This window comes from Gorilla gorilla, chromosome X (genome assembly GCF_029281585.2).
Source record: "Gorilla gorilla gorilla isolate KB3781 chromosome X, NHGRI_mGorGor1-v2.1_pri, whole genome shotgun sequence".
Classification (NCBI taxonomy): Eukaryota; Metazoa; Chordata; class Mammalia; order Primates; family Hominidae; genus Gorilla; species Gorilla gorilla.
The window spans coordinates 77,694,609-77,720,736 of record NC_073247.2 but is presented as its reverse complement, the minus strand read 5'-3'; the positions used below and the strand labels follow the sequence as shown (position 1 = coordinate 77,720,736).

General features: G+C 39.6%; 1 protein-coding gene and 1 non-coding gene across 4 annotated transcripts; one reads left to right on the top strand and one right to left on the bottom strand.

The window, feature by feature from the left end:
* The first annotated feature begins 1,647 nt into the window (after window positions 1–1,647).
* Window positions 1,648–22,115, top strand: VSIG4 (V-set and immunoglobulin domain containing 4). Of its 3 annotated transcripts, none has more exons than XM_004064290.3 (8): window positions 1,648–1,803; window positions 10,050–10,406; window positions 11,131–11,412; window positions 15,735–15,797; window positions 16,320–16,397; window positions 18,723–18,827; window positions 20,991–21,012; window positions 21,353–22,115. In XM_004064290.3, exons 1-8 carry the CDS (start codon window positions 1,749–1,751, stop codon window positions 21,588–21,590), a joined length of 1,200 nt encoding a protein of 399 aa, XP_004064338.2. In that variant the 5' UTR covers window positions 1,648–1,748; the 3' UTR covers window positions 21,591–22,115. The 3 variants fall into 3 exon arrangements, with proteins under 3 accessions (XP_004064338.2, XP_018875286.1, XP_018875288.1); XM_019019741.2 differs by having other exon boundaries at window positions 1,657–1,803; window positions 21,687–22,115; XM_019019743.3 differs by having other exon boundaries at window positions 1,657–1,803; window positions 21,237–21,445.
* Window positions 22,116–24,886: 2,771 nt separating this feature from the next.
* Window positions 24,887–24,996, bottom strand: MIR223 (microRNA mir-223). The gene has a single exon (NR_106259.1). It is a non-coding gene; the product is annotated as a microRNA mir-223 (primary transcript).
* Between the last annotated feature and the right edge of the window lie 1,132 nt (window positions 24,997–26,128).

Below are 26,128 nucleotides of genomic sequence, written 5' to 3'. Positions count from 1 at the left end.
GCTTATCTCCAGGTTTCTGACTTCTCATCCAATTATTTTACTAATCAAGAGGGCTACTGAGCCTACTGCAAGACTGGAAGTCTTTCCCAGCCTTGAAGTAATGTTGTGCATACTCCCCAGGACATTTCTTTATCTTCAGATCCAGGAGGTCCTAATAAAATGCAAGAGGTAGCTCAAAACACACAATCACCTGGCCAGGCAGAAATTTACATCTGTCCAGTGGGCTTTTTAGCGGGGAAGGGGAGGGGCGTGTGTGTGTGTGTGTGTGTGTGTGTGTGTGTGTGCGGCGGTGGTGGTGGTGTAGTGGTGATAGGGTGTTGGTTGAAAAATATCAAAGGAGGGTTCTGTGAAGTTCAGGGTTTCCTAAGTGAGGACCCGGTGGGAAAAATTGGCTAAAAGTTCCAGTGAGATGGAATGAGTGCAGTACTCAAAAAACAAGGAACAACCAGCCAAGGGGGATTGGGCCCTAGAGGCAGAGGTGATTGATAGAATTCCATGTAATAATGGGTCCTGAAATGCTGGAATGTCTCCTTAGCCCGTGCACAGCTCCAAATCATCTGCATGCAGCCACCCCTTGGCAAGTATGTTTCTTTATATTCCCACTCCCCATCTCTGCACAAACTCCTCCCTCCCCTGACCAAGTCCTTTCCTATCCCTCCAGTGAAAAAGTAAACTAAGCTTAGCTGTTACTTACAGTGCAGTATGAATTTTGGGGATGTATTTGTGCTTTTGAAAGTGCTTATTGTTTCAAAGCTTAGTAGACAAAGCACAGTGCCAAACCTAGTTAGACTGCTGATGAAATTACAGTCACTCTGGGGCCTGTGAAGAGGAGCAATTTCTGGAGCAGTTGAGCTTTGCTAGGAGGCATAATATTACTCTCTTGTAGGTCAAGGGCCTGTACCAATTGGAAGTCAATGAAAAATTCAACCTAATAGAGCATACCACTAATGGGCTGCTGCACTGGAGGCTAGGCTTAAATTTCCCTTAAAAGAAATAAAAAATAAATTCCTTATGAAAAAGCACGGAGAACATTAATGAAAATGAATTCTCCCTTACCATCAGAGAGGTGGAGCCATTGTAGAAAGCGATTCAAAGAGCTTCCCCAATATGAGATATGAGGCATATTCACCCATAACAGCCTTATCCATTGGCTTGTCAATTATTCAAGCTTTGATGTGTAGAAAGCCCTTTAATACACTAAACTCTTGTACTCTTAAGCCCAAAAGCACCCCGGGCCCAACACCCTGTCCATTTTCATAGGCTGCACAGGCAAGGGTTAACAGTACAACTAATGAAAATTGGGTAGATCAGCAAAGTTGATCTCTTCTCCCTGGGCTCACCACAAAGGAAAACACCGCCATACTGGAGTGGGAAGACTCATCCCAAAGGTCGCCCCCACAACCTCTGAATCTTGTGGAGGAGACTCAAAATAAATACAGCCTAGGAGATCAAAGACCAGAAAGCCCCATTGGCTCCAAGGAAAGTCAAGTCAATACCCTAGCAGGGGGAAGAATTGCTTCACTCATCCTGGAACCTCCAACCCCAGGGAGGTGGGGGAAGGGGGGCACCCCACATGACCTGTACTGAAATAGGGAAGGAAGGGGAATGTGTGATGGGACTAGGAGTTTGAGTGAGAGATATAGGGAAGGAAGGGAAGTAAGCAGGCACAGACGCTGGCGGCCACCAGAAGTTTGAGCCTCTTTGGTAGCAGGAGGCTGGAAGAAAGGACAGAAGTAGCTCTGGCTGTGATGGGGATCTTACTGGGCCTGCTACTCCTGGGGCACCTAACAGTGGACACTTATGGTAAGGCAGAAAGGGGGGCCTGGCTGCCACTGCTGGCTTAGGCAAAAGGCTAGAGGGTTGGTGTTTAATGTCTACTAAGAAAAGCCTATTCCTACTGGGCAGGTGAGTTTTCTCAGCCAAACTCTGCAGGCTCTCTCAGCCTTGAGCAAAATGGATGGACGTAGTTGAAGGCTGCTGAAGAAGCCAGAAGGCAAGTTTGGGCAGAAATTGAAAAAGGATTTTTCTCTTGGAAAACATCTGCATTATTTTCTAGGGCTTGTATCTCAGGGGCATCAAGAAGTTCCCAATGACATCTGAATCTTTCCTCCATCTGCTGTCTCTCATCTAAAATTCTACAATTGGACTTAACCACTCTGCTTCCAAGCTTTGGTCTCTGTTAAAATATACAGCCCCCGAAGAAGCAGTGTTTTCTAAGAGTTGGATAGGACTACAGAAGTAACCTATACCACTCTTCATTGTCATGAATAAGTGCTCAGAAACATCCAGTAGTGATTGAGATTTCACTGTTCACTACCTCCCCAGACCATCTAGTCTATCCAGGAGCAGCTCCAACTGTTAGAAAGTTCTTATTTGTGTTGAACTAAATCTAGTTCCCTCTGACTTCCATCCAAAAACCCCAGCTTTGCTTCTTGGGGCTACACAGAACATAGATGCTTCCTTGCCCTGTGATAGCCCTTCAAAGGCCTGAGGACAAGTACTATGTCTCCTTGACTCTTCTCTCCTCCAAGCTGAACAGCCCCAGCTTTTTCAACTGGTCTTCATAGGACTTGGTTTCTTACCCATTCCTGGGCTAACTCACTTCCCTATAGACATGGCTCAATTTGTCTGGGCTATTTATGGGCTGGACACAAATCCCAAAGGAGGATGGACTATTCCATAGTGGCATTATTTCCTTGGAGTTTGGGAAGCTCTATCTTCATCTACAATCCTGAGAAGTGAGATGGATTTTCAGGAAACTCAACCTGGGTAACAGCTAAGTGAGATCCAATATAGGGTAAAGGGGGTTTTTACTGCTTCCCTATTATCCCTAGAGAAAAAGGCTGGATAGGTGTTAGCTTGGTGTCACTTGTGAGGTCAGAAAGAATCCAGCTTTCCATAGCTGACTCTGATTAGGTTACCCTATCCTGGGGCTCTGTGACCCATCACACTCTGGAACCTCAGAGTTAGAAAAGACTCTGAATTAAGTCAACCAAGAGAAAAAATAATTTGCCCCCAAGCTAAAGAGCATTAGTGGCAGAGTTAATGCTCCTGAAAAAAACATTTTTCTTTCTATAACTGCCACATTTCCATTCTCTAGCAGGTTTTATAATGTATCTCTCTACCTTCTCCAAGTCTGTTGGTTTGAGCTAGGGCTTAAGCCTGGGGCTTGAGGGAGCATTTTAGAAATGTTAAATTTAAATCCTGTGTTTCTGTGTGTGTATGTGTGTGTGCATTCATGTGTGTGTGTGAGAGAAAGAGAGAGCACTCAAGTGTCTTGTTCCTTCCCCAGCCTATGAGCTTTTCCAGACCTGGAAGCAGGCCTTCCATTTGTACACAGGATCTTATACTATAGACCTGAGGCTCAGGTTATGCTGAGCTGCAAATAATACCTTCCCTCTCCCTGGACCTCATTGTTCCTAGCCCATCTGTACAGTGAGGAGGTTGACTTGACTGGTCTTAAAGGGGTTTCTCAGCTGGACAGCTCTGTGGGACTGCAGCTTCACTGCTAAAAAGCCTGTAGGGGCCAGAGTAAGCTGCTAGCTTCTTCCTGTGGGGCTAAGAGATATGTCAAGATAATCAAAATTTAAAAAATTTCTAATATTCACATTTTATATACATTTTAAACATTTCAGAAACATTTTATAAACATCTATTATATAAGTTAATCCTCCATCCAGGAGGCATTCCAGGAAAGGGAGAGAAGCCAGTCACGTGGGGGAATGGGATAGAGACATGGAAAATGTCACCCTCTTTGTGATGATGGGAGGAAGGGGATTCAGAAAGAGACCTAGAATGGGTCTTATAAAGGAGCACACACCTAGTAAATTCAACCTTTCTTTTCTTCAGTGCCATTACACAGGCATCAGACATTTGCTTTTATAAGGCTGGGTCTCAGGACCACATTAAGCTCAATACTGTTCCCTCTTTCTCAAGCCAAATCCTCCTTCAACAAAGCTCCTTAAGTCAATATCCAGCCCTGGTCTTTCTCCTGAGGAAGGCCAATATTTGAAGGAAATCCAAACATTTCCTGAGGGAGGAGAGGAAGGCTCTGGAATTATGGGAAAGATTTTTCAGAAAGCAGCTGGCAGATGGGGGCATTTATTTTCAGACAATCATGGGATAATATCTAACCCTAGGATAACATCCAGAAGCCATGTCAGGTAGGCCCAGGTAAGAGGTTGCTGGTTTCAATTTTGACTGACGGTTTAATAAGTTAAGAAGGTAAGAAAGCAGTGTAGCTTCTGAAAACCTGTATTCTAGGCCTCCAGACTTAGCTTTGACCTTGCTATCCATGTGACTTTGAGTAAGCATCTTCCTATCTCTGGGCTTCAGCTTACCCATATGTACCATAAGGTAATGCAACTAAGTGATTTCTAAAAGCTCTTCCAGCTATGCCATACCAGAAGGCTCCAAATTCCATCCTCTTTGGTACCTCAACCCCTGTTATACCAAGTGGCTTGCCATTTGGTGGTTTTGAGGTATTCATAGTGGGCACAGTGTTCCGCCACGAGGTGGGGGGTTTCCTGAAATGGATTTTTCATACTCAATCTACCAGGAAAATCAGGAGTATTGCTTAATTTGGCCAACATTTTACATTGGTTGCCAAGACAGCCCTGTTATTGGAGGCACAGGCTGCTGTGCCCTCTCTGGCTGCGCTACAACCCACAGACAACTTAGTACCTGCCCATAACTCAGTAGATTATATCAGACAGGAGAGAGTGGTTCCTTACCTTACCATGTGGTGACTTCTCCTTCATGTCAATATTAAAGAGCTGACAATGTTCCAACCTAATGAACCTGTTTATCCAGGAAATGACATATTGAAGACTGCTATAGGATAGGAATAATTTAAGACAAATACAAGAAGTTTCACTTCGGGCATGGGACAAGACTGACGTTTATCCAGCACCCACTGAATGCCAGCCATATGCTAGGTGCTTTCACATGTATAAACTCATTTAACCTTCACAATTATCCTCCATAGATACTTTATTATTACTTCCTTTATTATATTATATAAATATATTATATTATATTATATAAATATATTATATTATATTACATAAATATAATATATTATATATAATATAATATAATATTATATAATATAATATATTATATAATATTATATTATATATAATATTACATTATATAATATATTATATTACATTATATATAATATTATATTATATATTATATTACATTATATATAATATTATATTATATTACATTATATATAATATTATATTATATTATATTATATAATATGATATATTATATTATATAATATGTTATATTCTATTATATAATATAATAGAATATGTTATATTATATTATATTATATTATATAATATATTATATATTATATTATATATATTATATTATATTATATATTATATTATATATATTATATTATATTATATATTATATTATATATAATATATTATATTATATATTATATTATATATAATATATTATATTATATATTATATTATATATAATATATTATATTATATAGTATATTATATTATATATATTATATTATATAGTATATTATATTATATATAATATATTATATTATATAGTATATTATATACAATATATTATATTATATAGTATATTATATACAATATATTATATTATATAGTATATTATATATAATATATTATATTATATTATATAGTATATTATATATAATATTATATTATATATTATATTATATATTATATATAATATTATATTATATATTATATTATATATTATATATAATATTATATTATATATTATATTATATATTATATATAATATTATATTATATATTATATTATATATTATATATAATATTATATTATATATTATATTATATATTATATATAATATTATATTATATATTATATTATATATTATATATAATATTATATTATATATTATATTATATATTATATATAATATTATATTATATATTATATTATATATTATATATAATATTATATTATATATTATATTATATATTATATATAATATTATATTATATATTATATTATATATTATATATAATATTATATTATATATTATATTATATATTATATATAACATTATATTATATAATATATTATATTATATATAATATTATATTATATAATATATTATATATTATAATATATAATATATTATATTACATTATATATTATATATTATATTATATAAAATATATTATATTATATATTATATAATTTATATTATATTACATATATAATATATTATATAATATATTATATTATATTATATTATATTATATATTATAGATATTATATTATATTATATTATATTATATATTATATTATATATTATATTATATTATAGATTATATTATATATATTATATTACATTTTATTTTATATTATATTATATATTATATTATATTTTATTTTATATATTATATTATATTAATTATAATATATTATATATAATACAATATAATATATTATATTATATATTATATTATATTATATATAATATTATATATAAGTAATTATCAGTAATAATTATACTTATTACTGATAAGTATATATACTTATATATATCAGTAATAAGTATATATCAGTAATAAGTAATATATAAGTAATATATATAATCAGTAATAAGTATAATATAATATAATGTTATATATTATATATAAGTAATTATCAGTAATAATTATATAATTATTACATATTATATATAAGTAATTATCAGTAAAGTGGAAGTAATAATAAAGGAAGTAATATTATAATATAATAAATATATAAATATATAATACAATATAATATATTATAAACATATTATATTACATTATTATTATATAATATATATTATATATTATATTATATTATATAATATATTATATTATATAATATAATATATTATATTATATTATATATTATATTATATTATTATATTATATATTATATATTATAATTATATATTATAATATATTATATTATATATTATATTATATTATATTATATATTATATAATATAATATAATATAATATAATATAATATATAATATATTATATCATATTTTATATTATATTATATTATATATAATATAATATATAGTCTAATATATTATATTATATATTATTAATATATTATAATTATATAATATATATTATATAATTATAATTATAATATAATATTAATATATCATATTATATATTATATTATATATATTATATTATTAAAATATTATAAATATATATATTATAAATATATTATATTATATATTTATTATATTATAATATTACTTCCTTTATTATTACTTCCACTTTACTGATAATGACTCGAAGTTCAGATAGGTTAAGTAATTTACCCAAGGTCACACAGAGAGATATGTGGTAAGGCAGACCTTGCGCTTAGATCAGTGTTATTCCTACTACATCATACAGTCCTTCATTACCCTCCTGCTCTCATTAGGGGCTCCTACTTGATTCTAGGGGAACTACAAGGAAGGGTAGAAGGTACAAGTCTGTGGTATTGTGGTTTACTTCACTTTGGAGATCAGAGAACATGAGGAATAGTACAATGTCATTTTTCTTGTGATGTCCTGTACCTATAATCCAGTCTCTTTATGCAACTAATGAAGCAGGAGGAGGAAGAGGAGATAAGAATAAGAAAAAGGAGAAGGAACAAAAAAGGAACGGAAGCATAATGGAACAATGAGTGGAAGAAATAAAGGAGGAAGAAGGGAGAGGAAAAAAAAAGTAAAAGGGGGAAAAACATGCCATTTTGGGAAGTCTAGTTACTAACTCTGTCCTATTCATTCTGGGATGGAAGAGTTAAGCCTGACCTACTTCCAGAAGTGATTTTCAAAACTGAGAAATTGAGACTATCTAGCAATTTTCTTGATAGGCCAGACTGAGCTTTGTGAGAATTTCCAGCAAATTCCCAGGGAGGAAAAACACAAGCCAGGCCTTGCAGCTCCCCTAAGGTCAGAAGGAAGACCTGCATACGCATAGACAAAGGCATTTTCAACTCACAGCAGAATGCTGCTTTGTTGCCCAAGAGGGGAATGTGAGAATGCTTTTCAGAGAAGAGGAGGGACATTGGGAAACTCCAGAGGAAGATTAATGGGAAACAGCCTATTAAACCAAGAGGCTCAGATAGTTTTCATGGGGTTTAAGCATGGTATGTTTGTGCTTGCATGTGGCCAAAAATATGTATGGGCATGTGTGTCCATGATAATGAAAAGCTGTATCTGCAATCACATGGAGGTGTGAACTATCTATGGCACAGTGAAACCCACTACCTGGTGCAAATTCATCACCAGCTGGAACATATAATTATATAACTTCTATTTTTGTTATAGCCTATTAACACTGGACCACCTAAGATTAGAAGGGACCTTAAAGAGCAATGCTAAGACCCAAACAAAGCCTAGAACTTCCCCCAGACAGTTTAATCCATCCATAGACAGCTCTGATTAATCACAAAGTTCATTTTAAGGCAAACCATCTGTTCTGCGATATGAAAGGCAGACAAGAATAACATAAAAAGAAATAGAATTAGGAAAATAGAGCAAACCAAAATCTGCCCCTCTTGTATTCCCATTCGTAGGTCTGAGTTCTGCTCTCTGCCAAATTCGAAGCATTCCAGAGAGTATGTAGTGGATCTAGCAACATGGACTTATGTTATTTATTCTTTTCTACTCAAGGGCTTTTTTTGACTAAAATATGCTATTGATGTTCTAAGAGTCCCTGGTGAGGGCACAGGCTAGAGGCTTGATTTTAGTATCTCTATTAACAGAAGTCCTGATGCTGGACAGTACATTCTGGGAGTTAGAACGTGTATACTCAACCCATCCAAAAGATGTCATCTTCCATCCGCTTGACTGAATACTGGGATTTCTAGGCTCAATAAAATACTTTTATTCAGGAATACCTCATATCTTTGAAACCACCTCTCTTAGGAGAGACATGAATATATTGCCTAAATATACCCACCCCACACTCCTGGCCCCAGCTAAATAAAACAAAAAATCTTCTAAATAAGAGCTTATGGATGGAAAATTCTGATGGGAGGCAATGGCTGTTTCAACATCCCCACCTCCTTCCCCCACCCCCACCCCCATCCCCAAGGGTTTCCTTCTCAAGCACGCCAAGGAGCAATCTCCCATTGCTTCTATCACCACCCCTACTACAGCCAGCTTCAGGATTTCACTCAGAAACTTTTCCTCTTTAGACCAAAAATGGATGCAATCTTTTCCCCCTCAAGATGAAATTTTCCTATGTATCCTTGCTAAGAACTAAGAGAAACCAAAAGGAAAATAAACAAAAGAAATCAGAAAAAAAGTCAGGTTTACAAAGTGCAGGTTTTGAATTTAACAACAACTAATGATTTTGTTAAACAGGAATGTGTATCCAGACTTCTTCCTCACACTTGGTTCCACCCTCAGTATTTCCTTTTGCCTGTCTTCCAGAGAACAGCTTAGGGTTGGGACCCCACTCACTGAGGATTTCTAAGGGAACAAGAGAAGATAACAGGGCAGAGGGCCCTTTCTTGCTGATCTCAAAAGCCTCCACGTTTCTCCAGGTGCAAATTTACACAAAATGAAATAGTCCAGACCCAAATGCTTAGCATTTTTGCTTCCACATGTCTTTTGGAAAATGTGAAAAGAAAATTTTTTCATGGATTTGCAGAATGACAGAGTTGATAGAATATCTAGAGCACCTACCACCCAAACTCTCCACATTATAGATGAAGTAAATGAATCTTCCACGGTAAGAAGGTGACTTACATAGGATCACCTTCATAGCAAGACAGTAACATAAAAAGGACTTGAAACTCACAAGATCTAAACAATGTTAAAGGCTTTCATTCTGAAGACTGGTTCTGATTGACGAGAAGGCTGGCAAAGAGCAAAAGGGCACAGGTACACAAAAGTGTGATAGAAAGAAAGTTGAGTGGCGTTTCTCAGAAACCTTTTGAGGTTTGTCACTGTCACCTTAGTTGCCAAGTAGGTATGCCATCTACGTTTGCTTCTTTCCTCTGTTCCACCTCTTCAGGCCGTCCCATCCTGGAAGTGCCAGAGAGTGTAACAGGACCTTGGAAAGGGGATGTGAATCTTCCCTGCACCTATGACCCACTGCAAGGCTACACCCAAGTCTTGGTGAAGTGGCTGGTACAACGTGGCTCAGACCCTGTCACCATCTTTCTACGTGACTCTTCTGGAGACCATATCCAGCAGGCAAAGTACCAGGGCCGCCTGCATGTGAACCACAAGGTTCCAGGAGATGTATCCCTCCAATTGAGCACCCTGGAGATGGATGACCGGAGCCACTACACGTGTGAAGTCACCTGGCAGACTCCTGATGGCAACCAAGTCGTGAGAGATAAGATTACTGAGCTCCGTGTCCAGAAACGTGAGTCACTATGGGGGTAGGAAAGCACTGATAATCAATGAATCAATAGTGGATGTAATTCTAGAAACGCCTGAAAAATCCAGAGGCCTTTGTTTATACAGAGGCTCTCCACAGGTATATGTGCTTATCAGAGGAAGTGGACAGGCAGAGGATTATTAGGGTCAGCCCTCCCATGGTTAAATTTAGGAAGTGCTGGGAAGGGTTCCTGACCTGCAAATCTCTATCCCTTCGAGTGTCCCAGAAATGCCAGTATCCATAGACTAGTTACCCTCCTTGGGCTCTGGGCTTTACAACTCAAAAATGAGTATATTTAATGTGTAGATAGATGCTGATAGAGAAGCTCTGGGGAAAGGGAGGCAGAGGTTAGCCAGGATAAGTTTGCTTGCTGGACAATTTTACAAAGGTCTGGCCCTGATAATCCACAACTGCAGGTAATCAAAAGCTCTACTTGAGCCCCAGAACAAACTACATTATTTTTAAAGGTCAGTTGATTTTTACTTCCAAGTATTCCAAAACCCCAGGTAATACCAAAAAGTACCTACCTTCAAAGGAAGCCATTTTATTTGTATTGCCCTTTCCTTCCTATTTCCTCCAAAGTCAGAACCCCCCTTTAGTTCCAGTTGCAGATATATGCATGCCCTTACGCCCAACAAGAATGATTCAGCCTTGTGGTCCCATATCCTTATGACTGCCCAGAGTTTCCTGTCTTGTCTTTTCTTTGCAGTCTCTGTCTCCAAGCCCACAGTGACAACTGGCAGCGGTTATGGCTTCACAGTGCCCCAGGGAATGAGGATTAGCCTTCAATGCCAGGCTCGGGGTTCTCCTCCCATCAGTTATATTTGGTATAAGCAACAGACTAATAACCAGGAACCCATCAAAGTAGCAACCCTAAGTACCTTACTCTTCAAGCCTGCGGTGGTAGCCGACTCGGGCTCCTATTTCTGCACTGCCAAGGGCCAGGTTGGCTCTGAGCAGCACAGCGACATCGTGAAGTTTGTGGTCAAAGGTGAGCGGCCCTCTTTCCTGGTGAGCATCTTAACACACAAGCTTGAACCAAAGATACCTCAAAAGGTGCCCTTATGCAAAAGAAGAATTGGGAGAGTAGGATCCCAAGCAGGCAATGGTTGTACAATCACAAAGAAAAAAAACTTGGACTGGGGACAACAGGGATAGAGACATTGCCTATCATGCCATAAGTTAAGTAGATAAAGATGGTAAAGGAAAGAGAGATTTACTAGCACATTGTATTTGCCAGATACAAAGTACAATAACTTGACACACATTTTCTCATTGAATCCCCACAACTGTCGCATGAGATAGTTATCATTACTCTTACTTTACAGAAGAGGAAACAGAGTCAGAAAGGGGAATCTACTTGCCCATGGTCTCACAGCAAGGAAGTATAAATCTGGATTTGTACTCAGATTTCATGCTCTTCCTACTGTGTCTGATTGTTTCTCATGGTTGAATCTATATCAGATCCTGGGCACCCTTTGAAAGCTGTTGTTTTTTGTTTGTGTGTTCTGTTTGTTTGGTTATTGTTTTGCTTGTTTGATTAGGCTTGATCTAATATATCTACATGCTTTCTTTTAACTTCCCTCCCCCACTTCATTGTAAACCCAAATACAAGTTCTGGTTGAAGTATCCTTGAAGATGGGCTCTTGTTAATCAAGATCTGACTATTTCTTACAGCACTGTCCTGGGAGCACTACTAACTATGCATATAAAGACTGTAAGCTGAGGCTTAAATGAAGAGTCCAGCAGTGATATGTCCAGATGAGTTTTCTTAGCTTTCAAGAGATCTCCTTGGAAAGAAAGACACCCCAACAAGGTTACCATTGCCCAAAACATGTTGGAAACTAACTGATTTTAGGGAATTGCCCTCAGAACCATCTGAAAATTATTGTCTTCTGAGGATAGTTCTGTGTAAGGAGAGGGCGTAAACCTAGCCCAAATGGCTTATTACCATTTGGGCTAGGAGACTGATGTTGGTTTGAGACTCTTGTGTTTGCCTGGAGGAATTTGTTTCCCAAAGTTAAGCTGTAGTGACGATGTGTGTGCTGTAGATCATGGTTTGTTAGTTTTGGGAGGAACAAGAGTGGTCCGCCCTGAAAGTTATATGAACAGTGTCCCAGTTCTCTAAGAGCTGACAGTCTGGTCAAGCAGAGAGGGCAGGGCATGACCAGAAAGCCCAAGAATGTATACTTCATAAAGAGACTAATTGAACATTCTTGCCTTTCTGTGAGTTACTTCTCAGACCATCTAGGCAAGAACTTGCTCACAGTAAACCCTCCTGTTTATTCCTTCTCACAGTCAATGCTTATTACAGTGCTGTTAAGCAGTGCTCGCCATTGCCCCCTACTGGTAGATAGGAAAACTGAGGCTCAGGGAAGTTATTCTCAACCTTCCACTCTTCCCTGCTCTGTGAGCCAAGGTAATCTTTCCTGGCTACCTCTACCTGCCTCCCTCTCCACCCAACCTTGTCCCCTGAGTCTGACCCCCTGTTTCACCTCTGCCCTACGGAACTCTCAGCCCTTTCACCCTTCCACCTCACCCTGCACTGTTCTTTAGTTCTAGAATGACTCTGGAGGCCCTGCTTTTGCTCATGTTCTTGGACTGCTGAGCTTTGCTGACAAACAAAACAAAACACAGATATGAATTGACTCCACTTTAATTTTATGCTCTGCGATATCTACTGCCTGACCCCATGCCGTGTGTCTATTTGCTTATCTTTGTCTCATTCCTCATAGCAGCTTTTCAGAACATTTCTACCTTATTTCAGGCCCCCAGCCTTGCTCCTAAAAGATAAGGTAACTTCCTTCCTCTGTAAGAAGGTCCAGGCCCTCTTCAGATGTGAATTTTATCAACTACCCTCCTCTCTGCCTTGATATTTCCCTATCCATTTCCTCTTGGCTCAGAGTAAGGTATGCTTTGCTCCTCTCCACAACAAGCCCCTCCTCCTGAACTCTTAACATCAGCTACTCCAATGCCCTGCAATACCCTTTATCGTCTACCTAAGCCAAATATATATGCATGTATAATATATGTATATATGTCAGTATGCAAGCCTAATACATATATATATATATTATTTTTCAAAAATCTTTCTCTCCATCTGCCACCTCATCTCTCCTATGGTCACTACCAACCTTCTCACGAAGGTAGCTTCCACCAGCTGAAACTCTCAATTCATTCACCACAACACAACTTTGTAATTTGGGGTCATCATTAACCTCCATATCACCAAATCCCAAGACCTCTCCATTCATACTTTTCCTCCTCAACATCTGTGTAGCAGTGGATCCTGTTGGCCATTTCTTCCACCTCAATATTCTTTTAATCACTGCTATCGATGACACCAACTTATCTTGGTTCTTCTAAGACCTTCCTGAATGATCCTTCTGAGACACCCTTGCTGGCTCTTTTTTCATTCACTCCTTAATTGTAAATGTTCTCAAAGAATCAATTCTTATTCATCTCTGCATGTATTTCTATATTATCAGGAGATTTTATTTACGTCTGTGGCTTCAAATATCACCTGTAGTCTGATGACTCTCCAACCATAATATTATCTGTAATTTTTTTTTCCTGACTGCTAGATCCCAGTGTCTGGTTACCTTCTGGACAGCTTCATTTCTAATTTCAGCTTGTTCAAAACTGAATGTACCTTTTACTCACCAAACCTGTTCCTCAAACCTGTTAGAAAACACAGCAGTACCTTTGACTCCTCCTTCTCTTTTACCTCGCATCGTCAAATAATCATCAAGATTACCAAGTGCTGTGAATTCACCTACTGAATCAGATACCTTATTAGGCTCTTTCTTTCTCTTCCTATACCCTCATGGTCTCATATTCTTTTTTAAAAAACAATTTCAATCATCTTCTAAATGTTCTCCCCATGTTCATACATTCTTACGAAATCATCAACTTATTCAATATTTATTGAGTATATATTTTATGTCACTAGATTATAAAATTCAAGAGTGCAGAATTCTACCTGTCTACTTCATTGCTGTTTTTCAGAGACCAGCAAAGTATCTGGCACAAAGAAGACACTAGACACTAGATGAATACTGTATTTGTTAATGAATGGGGAAAATATGCTATTGCCTTACCTTTGAAAGTCCTACCACACTGTTGTCAGAATTATTTCCAAAAAAAAATAGACTGAACAATTTTTGCTTCCTTTCTCAAAAGGTGTAACCTTCTGTTACACCCCATGGAGCCTTCCAACCAAAGAACAAAGCCCAAACCCTTTTAGTCTGTTTTCAGCCTACCCATCCAGACTTATCTACTAATATGTTTCGCCACATCTAAAAAGGAGCATGCTGTTTCCTCTGCTAGCAAGAGGGAGGAGCTTATGGTTTTCTCATGTCTTTTCTGAGCAGGTACACGGCCCTGTGCTTGTGTGTGGCCTCCTAGTTTCCCAGAACTGTGTCAGAACTCTTCAAAATCCCTATGGAAATCTTATTCCTCAACCATTTTTAAGGCTATTTTGGTTAGTTTTTTTGTTTTCTCACCTATTATCCATTGCCTCAGGCAGCTGTGTGACAAATGCTACCCCATCCCTGGGGAGAGGCTCTTAGCACTGGGTGACCAATAAAACAAGTCTTTTGAGTCAGGTCTTTCAGGGAACCACCAGACAGGCCAAATAATGGCAATTATTCAAAAATGAAGTTTGTTGGGCTCACTCCAGCACCTGAAATGGGGTTGTATGTTCAAGATTACCTCTGAGGTAGAAGGGGTAAGGGGGCTAGGAGAAGTTAAAACAGCGCAAAGCTTGCTGTTCTTACCAAAACTGGGATTTTTTTCTTCCATAAATCCTGTCTAAGGTGCTGCAAACCTTTGGCTATTTTGCAAAATTCTAAAAAAAAAAAAAAAAGTTGATTACGTCAAATTTTGCATTATTTCACTGATGTTGTTAAAGGGTAAATTTCTGGAGGTTATTATGTCACCATTTTCACTGATGTCACCCATTGCCACCTTCTTTATGATACTTCCCAAGTTTCTCTCAAGAGAATTAATTACTAGGTCTCAGTTAGAAGTTAGTAAAAATAAAATATATTTTCTCATCCAAGTTGACTGACTCTCTGAACTCTAGCTACAGGTTCCTTCGAGATCTATTAATCCTGGGTTAAAAACTCTGTCCTTGATTCATGTATGAAAGATGAACAAGCAACACAGGACTTACCAGCATCATGACAGAAGTGTTGAGGCAGGTCCAAGTATGGACCTGAATGGCCTTTACTTACTTCCTATTTCCCTAGGGCATTAAACTATTCACCCAAGGGTACCAGGTCCCTTCAATCGGTTCCCTTTTCCTTGCAGACTCTTCAAAGCTACTCAAGACCAAGACTGAGGCACCTACAACCATGACATACCTCTTGAATGGTGAGTTTTGCTAGGGTCTGAGGAAGTAGTAGAGGTTCAAAATGGTGTCATGGTAGCCAAGGAAGGAATCACAATGCCATGGAATGGCTAATAAACAGTCACTTGTTTCCTCAGAGAGAACATAGCAGTAAAGGAATGGAAACAAAAGAAAGGTAACAATGATGAATATATACTCTTTTTTTGTGAAAACTTCTGAGGCAAAAGGAAAGAGAGAGTTAGAATACTCCCGTTGGAAATACAAAAAACAAGAACACTAAATTCTATTCTGCTCCTAGTTTGACTTGCTGTGTGACTTTGGGTACATTACCTCCCCTCGATGGGAATTCTTCTCATTGCCCACACCTAACAGTAAGAAATGAAGATGCCTCATCTCATGGTACTAGTGGTTGATAACATGGTCAGGCACCCTGGAAAGTACAGCACAAATGGTCAGAGAAGGACTCCAACCTTTGCAACCATCTCCTATCTCTCAACTTTTTGATAGAAGAGAGACATCTCTGACCCTATTCTCTATATTCATAGCAACATCTACAGTGAAGCAGTCCTGGGACTGGACCACTGACATGGATGGCTACCTTGGAGAGACCAGTGCTGGGCCAGGTAGGAATATTGTCAGGATTTCTATCTTTTCTTCTTGACTCTAAGCTTTGTGACCAAAACTTTCCCTTATGCACACTGTTCTACAGCATTGAACTCTGCAAATCATTACCTGCTATGTGCCAAGCAATGGTCAAGGGCACTGAGGATGGGTAAAGTGGGTGGGATGTAGAGAGAGAGATACAGATCCAGGGATGAGCAAAGTCAGAGTGAGGTTAAGGGGAGTGATAAATGTGTCCTTTATTTAGTTCTCTGTTGTCATAGTAATATACTTTCCAAACATTCTGAGCAAGAATATGGATAGGGACATTATGACATCATGACCTCAACCAGGTAAGGATAATGGCAGAGTATCATTGCTTGAGCTCTTAACCAGGGCTCTTCAAGCCGCTTGAAGCTGATTTCTGATTCCTCCAAAGCCTTGAAAATTCCCAAGTCAGGGTCTCAGAGATTCAAATCCCAAATAAATGTTTTCTGTTTCACCTGCATCTGATAGTCAGTTGGTATGCCTTCACATGACTACATTGACTGTTGAAATAATAGAACAATCTCACACCAATTGATAATTAGCTGCTCCCCTTAACCCCTGAGCCCTCCATTATTACCTGGGGCTGCCTTGTCCCATTCCTCAGAACTCTCTAGACCACCCCCATGGTCATGCAACAAAAGGTATACCAAAGAATCTCTAAGACTCCAAGTCTACAGTAGGCATATGTTGTGATTGGTTGGAATTAAATAGTTTGATAACTATCACTCCTGGTACTCATTCTCTGCCTGTGTATAATTGAGAGAGTGGACTTCCAAATGCTCTTTGTACCTCTCCATTCCTGATTGCAGAGTTTTTTGGCTATCCCTGGGCAGCACTCAAACTTGTTTTATGTGCCACATTTGCATTGCCATCTTTGGCTTCAAGATTTCCATAGCTCCGTTCCTCTCCCAGAAGAACATCTATTGGGAGAAGAGAAGTTAGAAAATGCCTCATAGGGAGTTGGTTTGGAAAAATGAGAAAATAACCTTGGGCAAAGTCTAAGTTCTTAGATGTTGGGTCTGTGCCCTATTTTCTCTACCAAGTTTTTTAGTGCTTGACTCTCTTCAAAAGAGAATATTTCTTCGATTTGTACCAGCTTATAACTTGAGCTCTCTCAGTCCCAACAAGACACTCTGAGGACCACAAATACTGGATTCCTAGGACACGATATCTTAGAGTCTCATGAAAACAAGCCAGTTGCAGCAACAAATCCTAAGTACACTGAGGTTCCTTTCCTCACGCCTCTCTATCCCCCCTGACCTAGCCTCTTAGATTCAGAATATTATAGCTAAAAGTGCTTTAGACATCATCCAATCTTTTCATTGAACTTATGGGGTAACTAAGGCCTAGTGACAGTCAAAGTTTTGTCTAAGGTTACTGTATTCATTTTTCCATGGCTGCTGTAAAAACTTACCCCAAACCTAGTATCTTAAAACAGCATAAATATATTATCTTCCACTTCTGGAAATAAGTCTGACACAATTATCACTGAGCTAAAATCAAAATGTCAGTCAGCAAGGCTGTGTTCCTTTTGGAGGGTTTGGAGAAGAATTAATTTCCTTGTCTTTCTTTTCTGGCTTCTAGAAGCTACCCACATTCCTTGGCTCATGGCCCCCTTCCTCCATTTTCAAAACTAACAATGTAGCATTCTCAAATCTCTGTTCCTTTTTACTATGTAAACTAACATACTGACAGGTTCCAGGAATTTGGATGTGAATATCTTTAGAGGACCATTATTCTGCCTACCATAGTCATACAGAAAGTAAATAACAGATCTAGGACTGGAAGCCAAGTCCAGTTGATTCTTTCAGCTTTTAGGCATAATGGGAATATGTGTCTCAAGTGGCTCAGTGGAAATATGTTTTGAGAAAGAAGGAAGCTGGGGACTTGACCAGAGAGTGTGATGGGAAGAATCTTTGTGGCTAGAAGTAACTGATCAGAATCTTAATAAGGTATGTAGCATTTTTGGTGAAGCTGGAAAGTCAGGATATTATTTTCTTTTTTCTAAGGGAAGGTGAAAACCTTCTGTCTTGGCCCTATAGAAAGCATGGACAACTAGCTCAAATGCCCAGGCCAATCAGCCCACCAGTGAGTCTGGAAGAACCTGTTTACACATGACATCTCTTTCTCAAGTCTTTCTCATGGGACTGGAGTTTTTTCTCTCTGGCTAGCTAAGAAGGTTAGGAGAATATGGAAAATGAAAAAGAAAAAGGCCTGGCCTAGTCTAGGCTGTTCCTTAGAGTTTTTGTTTCTGGCCTTATTTTCAACCAAATACCACTTGATCTCGTTTTACCCTCTAGGAAAGAGCCTGCCTGTCTTTGCCATCATCCTCATCATCTCCTTGTGCTGTATGGTGGTTTTTACCATGGCCTATATCATGCTCTGTCGGAAGACATCCCAACAAGGTTAGTGATGAATATGAGAAGGTGGCTTTGGCTCATTTGTTCTTTCTGTCAGTATACTTGAGCCTAAATTCTGTATCAGGCATTGTGTTAGGCACTTCAAGAAGCTCCCAGCCTAGTTTGGGAGTTAAGGTTGGGGTGCAGGGAGGCAGATGTTCGAGCAAACAATGGCATAAGACTTACGGAACTAAATGCACTAGTCTTTGGTACTCAGCCAAGTACAGCCATCTTTCTAATGAGTCATCTTGTAATGAGGCAAGAGAAGGAGAAGTCACAATCCCTGACGTCAAGTTGCTCACAATTTATTTAGGAGATTCAAGGTAGAAACATGGAATTTATCAATAACAATACATAGCAATAGAGGCTATGAGCTCAAAAACTAGAGAAGACAATTAATGTTAAAGGGATCCAGAGGAGAAGAGAGTAATTTAAGGCTTGAGTAGTTAGCAAGGGATTTCAGAAGGAAGAATATCTTAGACCACATTTTGGAGGATGAAAACAATTTGTAAGGAGACAGTATTTCAGGAAGAGAGAACTACATCAGCATAGTTGTTAGGGCCTAAAAGACAACTGAGAGTGGGGTCATCAATTAAGAAAATTTCTGTAGATGGGCAACAGGGAAGTACAGTGGGAAATGAAAGCTTATTCCTGATTATAGAAGGCCTTAAATGCCAGGTTAAATAATTTGGACTTTCTTCACTAGGCCTTGCAAGGGCACTAAAAGTTACCAAATTTTTCAAGCATGGAAGTGGCATAATGACAGCACAGTTGTCAGAGCCATTTAAAAACTATGAACCAACCGAGGAGGAAAAAAATTGGGATGCTTGTTTCTAAAAGAAAAAAATACTAGCTGTCTCTCAATGCCCAGTGCACTAGTCATTTTGCCTAGCATCAATTTGTCTTATTCTCTGTAGTATCTCTTACTCCCAAATAGCCTGGTTACTACCATGGATCTGATGGATTTCCATCACCAGAAGGGAGCCTTGAGTATCTCCTTCTCCCAGGTTTCTGTTATAAGCTCTGGCTTTTGCCAGTTAGCATGGCTATCACCATGAGGCTGAACTTGATAGCACATGACTACAAACCCCAGGGGCACTAAAATGAAAGTATTTGCATATAGTCTTGATGAGGCTGGGCATAAGCGGTAACCACATTAAATTGTTTCTCTCTCAAAAACCTTCCATGGCTTCTTATGGCCCAGGGGATAAAGGTCAAAATGTAGCATTCTATTCAAGGCTCTCTGTGATGTGGGTCTAGCCAATTTTCTCAACCCACCACTTCCTTATACCTAGTCTCATTTCCAAAAATTCCTCTTTCCTATCTCTATATAAGGGAGACAGCCTCAGAGCATCAATTTAATTTAACATAATTACTGAGCATCTATTGTGTGACAGGTGCTGAGCATATTAAGATGAAAAAGACACGACCCTTGCAGTCCAGGTGCTCATAGGCCAATGGGCAAGTAAGACACAAAAATGCAGGGCTCTACCATAGGGCAGAAGTCCTGTGGCTTCCCTTGTTTACTTTGTTGTCATTTAATGCTTGCATTTCCAGTTGCATCCCTGAAAAATTATAAGCACCTAGAGGGCAGTACCAAGAAATATCTGTCTTTGCACCAACCTAAGCCTTTGAGCCTGTACGGAATATAGGACACTCCTCCTCCACAGACACTAGGGGGCAATGGTAACCAATACCATGGTTTTTCCTGGGTATATAGTGGGGGTGAGTGCATTTGGGAATGTCTTGGGTCACGGCCATCAGCATCAGGCTAATCCAGTTCCTTCTTCCTGGTATGTGGCCTGACAGTCAAGTTTCCCACAAGGACTCTCTGGGGATCCTTGGGAGAGATTCCTGGGTAAAGAGCAAGTCCAGTTCTAGTGCCCTCCCCCAACCCATACCGAGAAACTGCTCCAGCCCAATATCCTGAGTCCAAGATGACAAAAAGGATAGTGACCAAATGTGCTTCCCCTTCTTTTACCTGATAAATTTGCATCTCTGTGTTTCAATTCACCTCCCCAATACCTCCCAGTTGTTGGAAAGCTGAGACATATTAAAATCCCCTCCTCTGTACCCTTCCCTCATTTTTTGACTGGTACCCAGGATCCATGCTTGACCTTTGTCCACTTGCCATGAAAACTTCTGACATGATTCCTCCTTTTTTTCTAGAGCATGTCTATGAAGCAGCCAGGTAAGAAAGTCTCTCCTCTTCCATTTTTGACCCCGTCCCTGCCCTCAATTTTGATTACTGGCAGGAAATGTGGAGGAAGGGGGGTGTGGCACAGACCCAATCCTAAGGCCGGAGGCCTTCAGGGTCAGGACATAGCTGTCTTCCCTCTCTCAGGCACCTTCTGAGGTTGTTTTGGCCCTCTGAACACAAAGGATAATTTAGATCCATCTGCCTTCTGCTTCCAGAATCCCTGGGTGGCAGGATCCTGAGAATTAATTGGCAAGAATTGAGGCAGAAGGGTGGGAAACCAGGACCACAGCCCCAAGTCCCTTCTTATGGGTGGTGGGCTCTTGGGCCATAGGGCGCATGCCAGAGAGGCCAACGACTCTGGAGAAACCATGAGGGTGGCCATCTTCGCAAGTGGCTGCTCCAGTGATGAGCCAACTTCCCAGAATCTGGGCAACAACTACTCTGATGAGCCCTGCATAGGACAGGAGTACCAGATCATCGCCCAGATCAATGGTGACTACGCCCGCCTGCTGGACACAGTTCCTCTGGATTATGAGTTTCTGACCACTGAGGGCAAAAGTGTCTGTTAAAAATGCCCCATTAGGCCAGGATCTGCTGACATAATTGCCTAATCAGTCCTTGCCTTCTGCATGGCCTTCTTCCCTGCTACCTCTCTTCCTGGATAGCCCAAAGTGTCCGCCTGCCAACACTGGAGCCCCTGGGAGTCACTGGCTTTGCCCTGGAATTTGCCAGATGCATCTCAAGTAAGCCAGCTGCTGGATTTGGCTCTGGGCCCTTCTAGTATCTCTGCCGGGGGCTTCTGGTACTCCTCTCTAAATACCAGAGGGAAGATGCCCATAGCACTAGGACTTGGTCATCATGCCTACAGACACTATTCAACTTTGGCATCTTGCCACCAGAAGACCAGAGGGAGGCTCAGCTCTGCCAGCTCAGAGGACCAGCTATATCCAGGATCATTTCTCTTTCTTCAGGGCCAGACAGCTTTTAATTGAAATTGTCATTTCACAGACCAGGGTTCAGTTCTGCTCCTACACTGTAAGTCTAATGTTCTGACTCTCTCCTGGTGCTGAATAAATATCTAATCATAACAGCAACTTCAGTCGTGTTGGTCTTCTCTCACAGTATGGTAGGACCTACTAAAAGTAATTAAAGTGAGACTAGTTAAGATGGCTGGGGCCCGAGAATATGGATGTCACTTTTGCTTTTTTGGTCTTTCCCCTTCCCACACATGCCACTCCTACTTCACTCCACTGGTAAGCCCAGCTGGAGAACAGTGAATACTTGATTAAACAGTACTCCCCTGGCTTCCATTACCCAACCTGTCATCCTGCCAGGTCCACCTGGATTATTCTTCCCACATCAACTGGAAGCCTAAAAAAGAAAAAGTCCTTCTGTCTCAGGGGACTATGAATGCAGAGATGAAGGGATTTCCTTCTTTCCAAAGTACGGATGCACCACTCCCAAGGATTTCCACTTCTTTGAATCTTAAAATCCTGGGGGTAGTTGCATTTTTCATATGTTATCTTCTTTAGCTCCTGGCCCCTTCTTACAATGTGAGGTAGGGATAAGAGCAAGAAAGCCTTTCTCTTCAAGGAGGAATAGGGCTAGGAGTGTGTGTGTGTGCGTGCGTGCGTGCGTGCGTGCGTGTGTGAGACAGAGAGAGAGAGAGAGAGAGAGTTTGTATGTGTACATAAGTTCCTACACCTTTAAATCAGGCTCCCCTGTGAGGACCTGTTCTGACCCAGGTTGACACAGTTTTATTTTCTCCATGTAATTAATGTCAAATCAACTTCTGCACTCTTCAAGGAAGCTGCCATGTTGCTACTTCTGGTTCCCATGCAGCCCCTAGGTCAGCTCATGTTTCACAAGGAGCTGCTCCCCTTTTGCAAAGATTACAGAAGTCAAAATAGTACACGAAAGTAACAAAAAGGAGTCCTCCACTTCACCGCCACCCAACATGCCAAATCCAGGGTAAAAACCTCAACATTTTCCTCATTCCAGACCCTAGCTTCTCCTAGTTGGTGAAAGGAACAACTCTTTCTTCCCCATCGTGCTTACAAGCCTCTGAAACAGGGCCTCCACCCAGTGGAAACCCCAACTTCCTTCATGAAACAACTCTGCGTCCAGACCCTACAGCCTTTGAAAATACCCATTATCTTTCCCTACTACCCATAGAAAAATGAGTTTTAGGTGTTGGGAAGAGAATCCTGGTTGCATTTTCACTGGTAAAAGGAGCCACACATCCAGGGACGCTGCTCCATAAGAGCTAAGGACTCCCAGGGATATCTCAAAGTCATTAATCTTAAAGAGCCTAGAGATCACTGATTCTAATACTTCCATATTGGAGATGAGAAAATGAAGCTCAGAGAGGAAAAAAAACACAGTTAGTGGTAGAAAGGAGACCAAAAATCAGGCCTGTGAACTCCTCAGTGCATATATTTATTGCAGCATCTGGATCATCTTTGCCTCAAAACTTAGAACATTTTTAAATACAGGACAAGCTAGTAAAGAATTCCTATATAATAAAGATAGTCCACAGCTGCAGAGGCTAAACAAAAATGAGATGATAACATGGGACCTTTCTTAGGCAGATGGCTGGTTGGGGAAAGTAGATGAGTGAAAGGAGGAAAAGATCTCCAGAAGAGCGGGAAGGTATAAAGTTTCTCTAGGACAGTTTCCCAAATCATGCTTCATTGGACATTGACACAGGAGAAGGCTGTGGGGGAAAAGAAAATTCATGATCAGACAGGTATGGCAAATGCCTCATTCTATGGTTTCCTCTTTGAGATTCTCAATGCAACATTAGACTATTAAAGGCTCTGAAAAATCCTACAAGAAAGCACCTGTATAACCTTGTGTGACCAAGTAATACCAAAATTTATTTGCCCTCTGAGTCTGCTATTTTGCCGTCTTCCTCCAGCCCTTGACACTTTCTCAGGAAGAAAACATCCTTCATGCTGCCTACTACCTCATATGCTCTATAACATTGTGGTGTTCACAGTTTGATTTTTTTTTTCAAAATCCAGGGTAGAATTTGGCCCCCAAACCTAAAGCTAGTGGACAAGAGGAAAGTCAATCAATCAGTAAATATTTATTATTTTCTGTAACTAAAGTACTGGGCTGTGGTAGGGGAGACAACAATCAAAGACATAGCCTTGTCTTCCAGAAGCTCACAATCTAGTTGGGAATTCAAGAATACCCCTTAGAAAAGTTCATTGACGATTTACGAGGTGCTATTAGACAGTAGGAGAGAAAGGCACACATACCAGGGCCCAGGGAAGAACAGCTTTGTGAATGAAGAAGGAAAAAGTGTAAGTTGACTTTCAAAAGTCTCTGGAAACACTGGACTTTAGCTGGTCCAGGAAATATAAGGAAGAATTGGATAGACAGGAATAAATGGAGAAAGTGTTCCTAGAGGAAAAGACATGTGGAAAAGGGGAGAGGTAGGCAAGATCAAGGAGTGTTTAGAAGGCAAGACTGAGTATCAAGAAAGTGAATTTCTAAGCCCTGCTTACTCAGATAAGCCATTAGGCTTTTGTGAGAATTCTGATGTCCTAGATAGGAGACTCTGGGAGGGGAATATGAAGGAAGAAAATAATAATGAATCAAAGAGCACTTCCATTCCTGGACGCTTTATACATTTTCAAGACTATTGCGCCCCCATCAGCACTCTCATGGTGTGTGTAGACACAGCCCAGGGCTGTATTTCCCAGAGATGCCACACTTTTCCCCTGGTGTCCTCAGATATAATGCCTCAGTTCCTGCAGAGTCACATAAAATAACTTGTGAGAACTTGGTGCTTGGTGAGCATCCTTGTATCCAGCTGGCAGTCCATTCGTCATATCCCATCTGCCCTGGCCTGGAGCTGGTAAGCATGTGCCGCACTTGGGGTATTTGACAAACTGACACTCTACCACATGGAGTGTCCAACTCAGCTTGTCAAATACACGGAGCGTGGCACTGCAGGAGGCCAGGCCAAGAGCTTCTGTGGGGAAGTGAGATCTTCCTGGGAGATGTGACCCTAGAGGGAAAGAGAGAGAAAGGAGTGATGAAGTCACACCCTTAGCCCCGGGGATCTTGCTCAAAGGACCAACCAAAGCACCAGAATAGGGAAGTGAGCAAAATAGGCATAGGGTTCGTAACCAGAAGAGAGATCCTGAAGATAAGCAGGTAAAGCCCGAGTGACACCCAGTGCTCAGCTGGAAGCTCATCAGGCCTGAGTCCTGTAGCTATGGCATTTCTAGGGGTCCCAAGCTTCATTGAGTTCCTCTGTGCAGCAGAGAGGGGAAAATTTGGTCATCATCCTGCCTCCCTGACTTGAGGAAAGTACCAGACCCTAGAGTCAGCATCCTTGCTCCCTCTTCTCAATTCTCCCAAGCTGTTGTGTTTTCAGTGTTGTGGTTATGCACATAGGCTTTGAGGTTAAACATGAGCTTAAATCCTAGTTCTTCCATTAGCTAGCTAGGCAACCTTGGATACATCATTTCACCTCTCTGAGCTCAAGTTTGCTACACCCACAAAATGTATGTAAGTATAGTACCTACCTCATAAGGTTATTGTGAGAATGACAGGAGATAATGCATGTAAAGCCTTTGGTTCAGTATTCAATACATAACAAATGCTCAAAAAGTAGTGGTTGTACGACCAAAATGAAAGAAAGAGCTATTGGCAATTGATTTAGCAGGATCTGGACACGTGTGACATTGATTTCTTGTGGTCTCAGCCTTGCCTAACATGATCCTCTTGTCCCATAGGGACTCAAGAATGGCAGCTATTAAAGTGCCCTTAAAGATCATCTAGTCTCACTCACTTAGGTTATAAATGAGATAACAAAGGCTCCTGTTGGGGAGGAGACTTGTAAAGTTTATACAATAAATTTTTTACAGTTCAGCAGTATGCCTTATACAGCTTTCCTCATTGGTTATTTTGCCCCCCTTCTCTGTATATCCCTCTGGGAAAGGGAAGACACATCAACAAAGAGGGCAAAAACAGGCAATAGCTTTGTAATGCAACATTTGGGATCACTGAACCCACAAGCCACCAGGGCAATAAGGAAGCTGCCAGGAGCAGGGTCAGGTCTGAAACTTCTGGGAGAATTCCCTTGGCA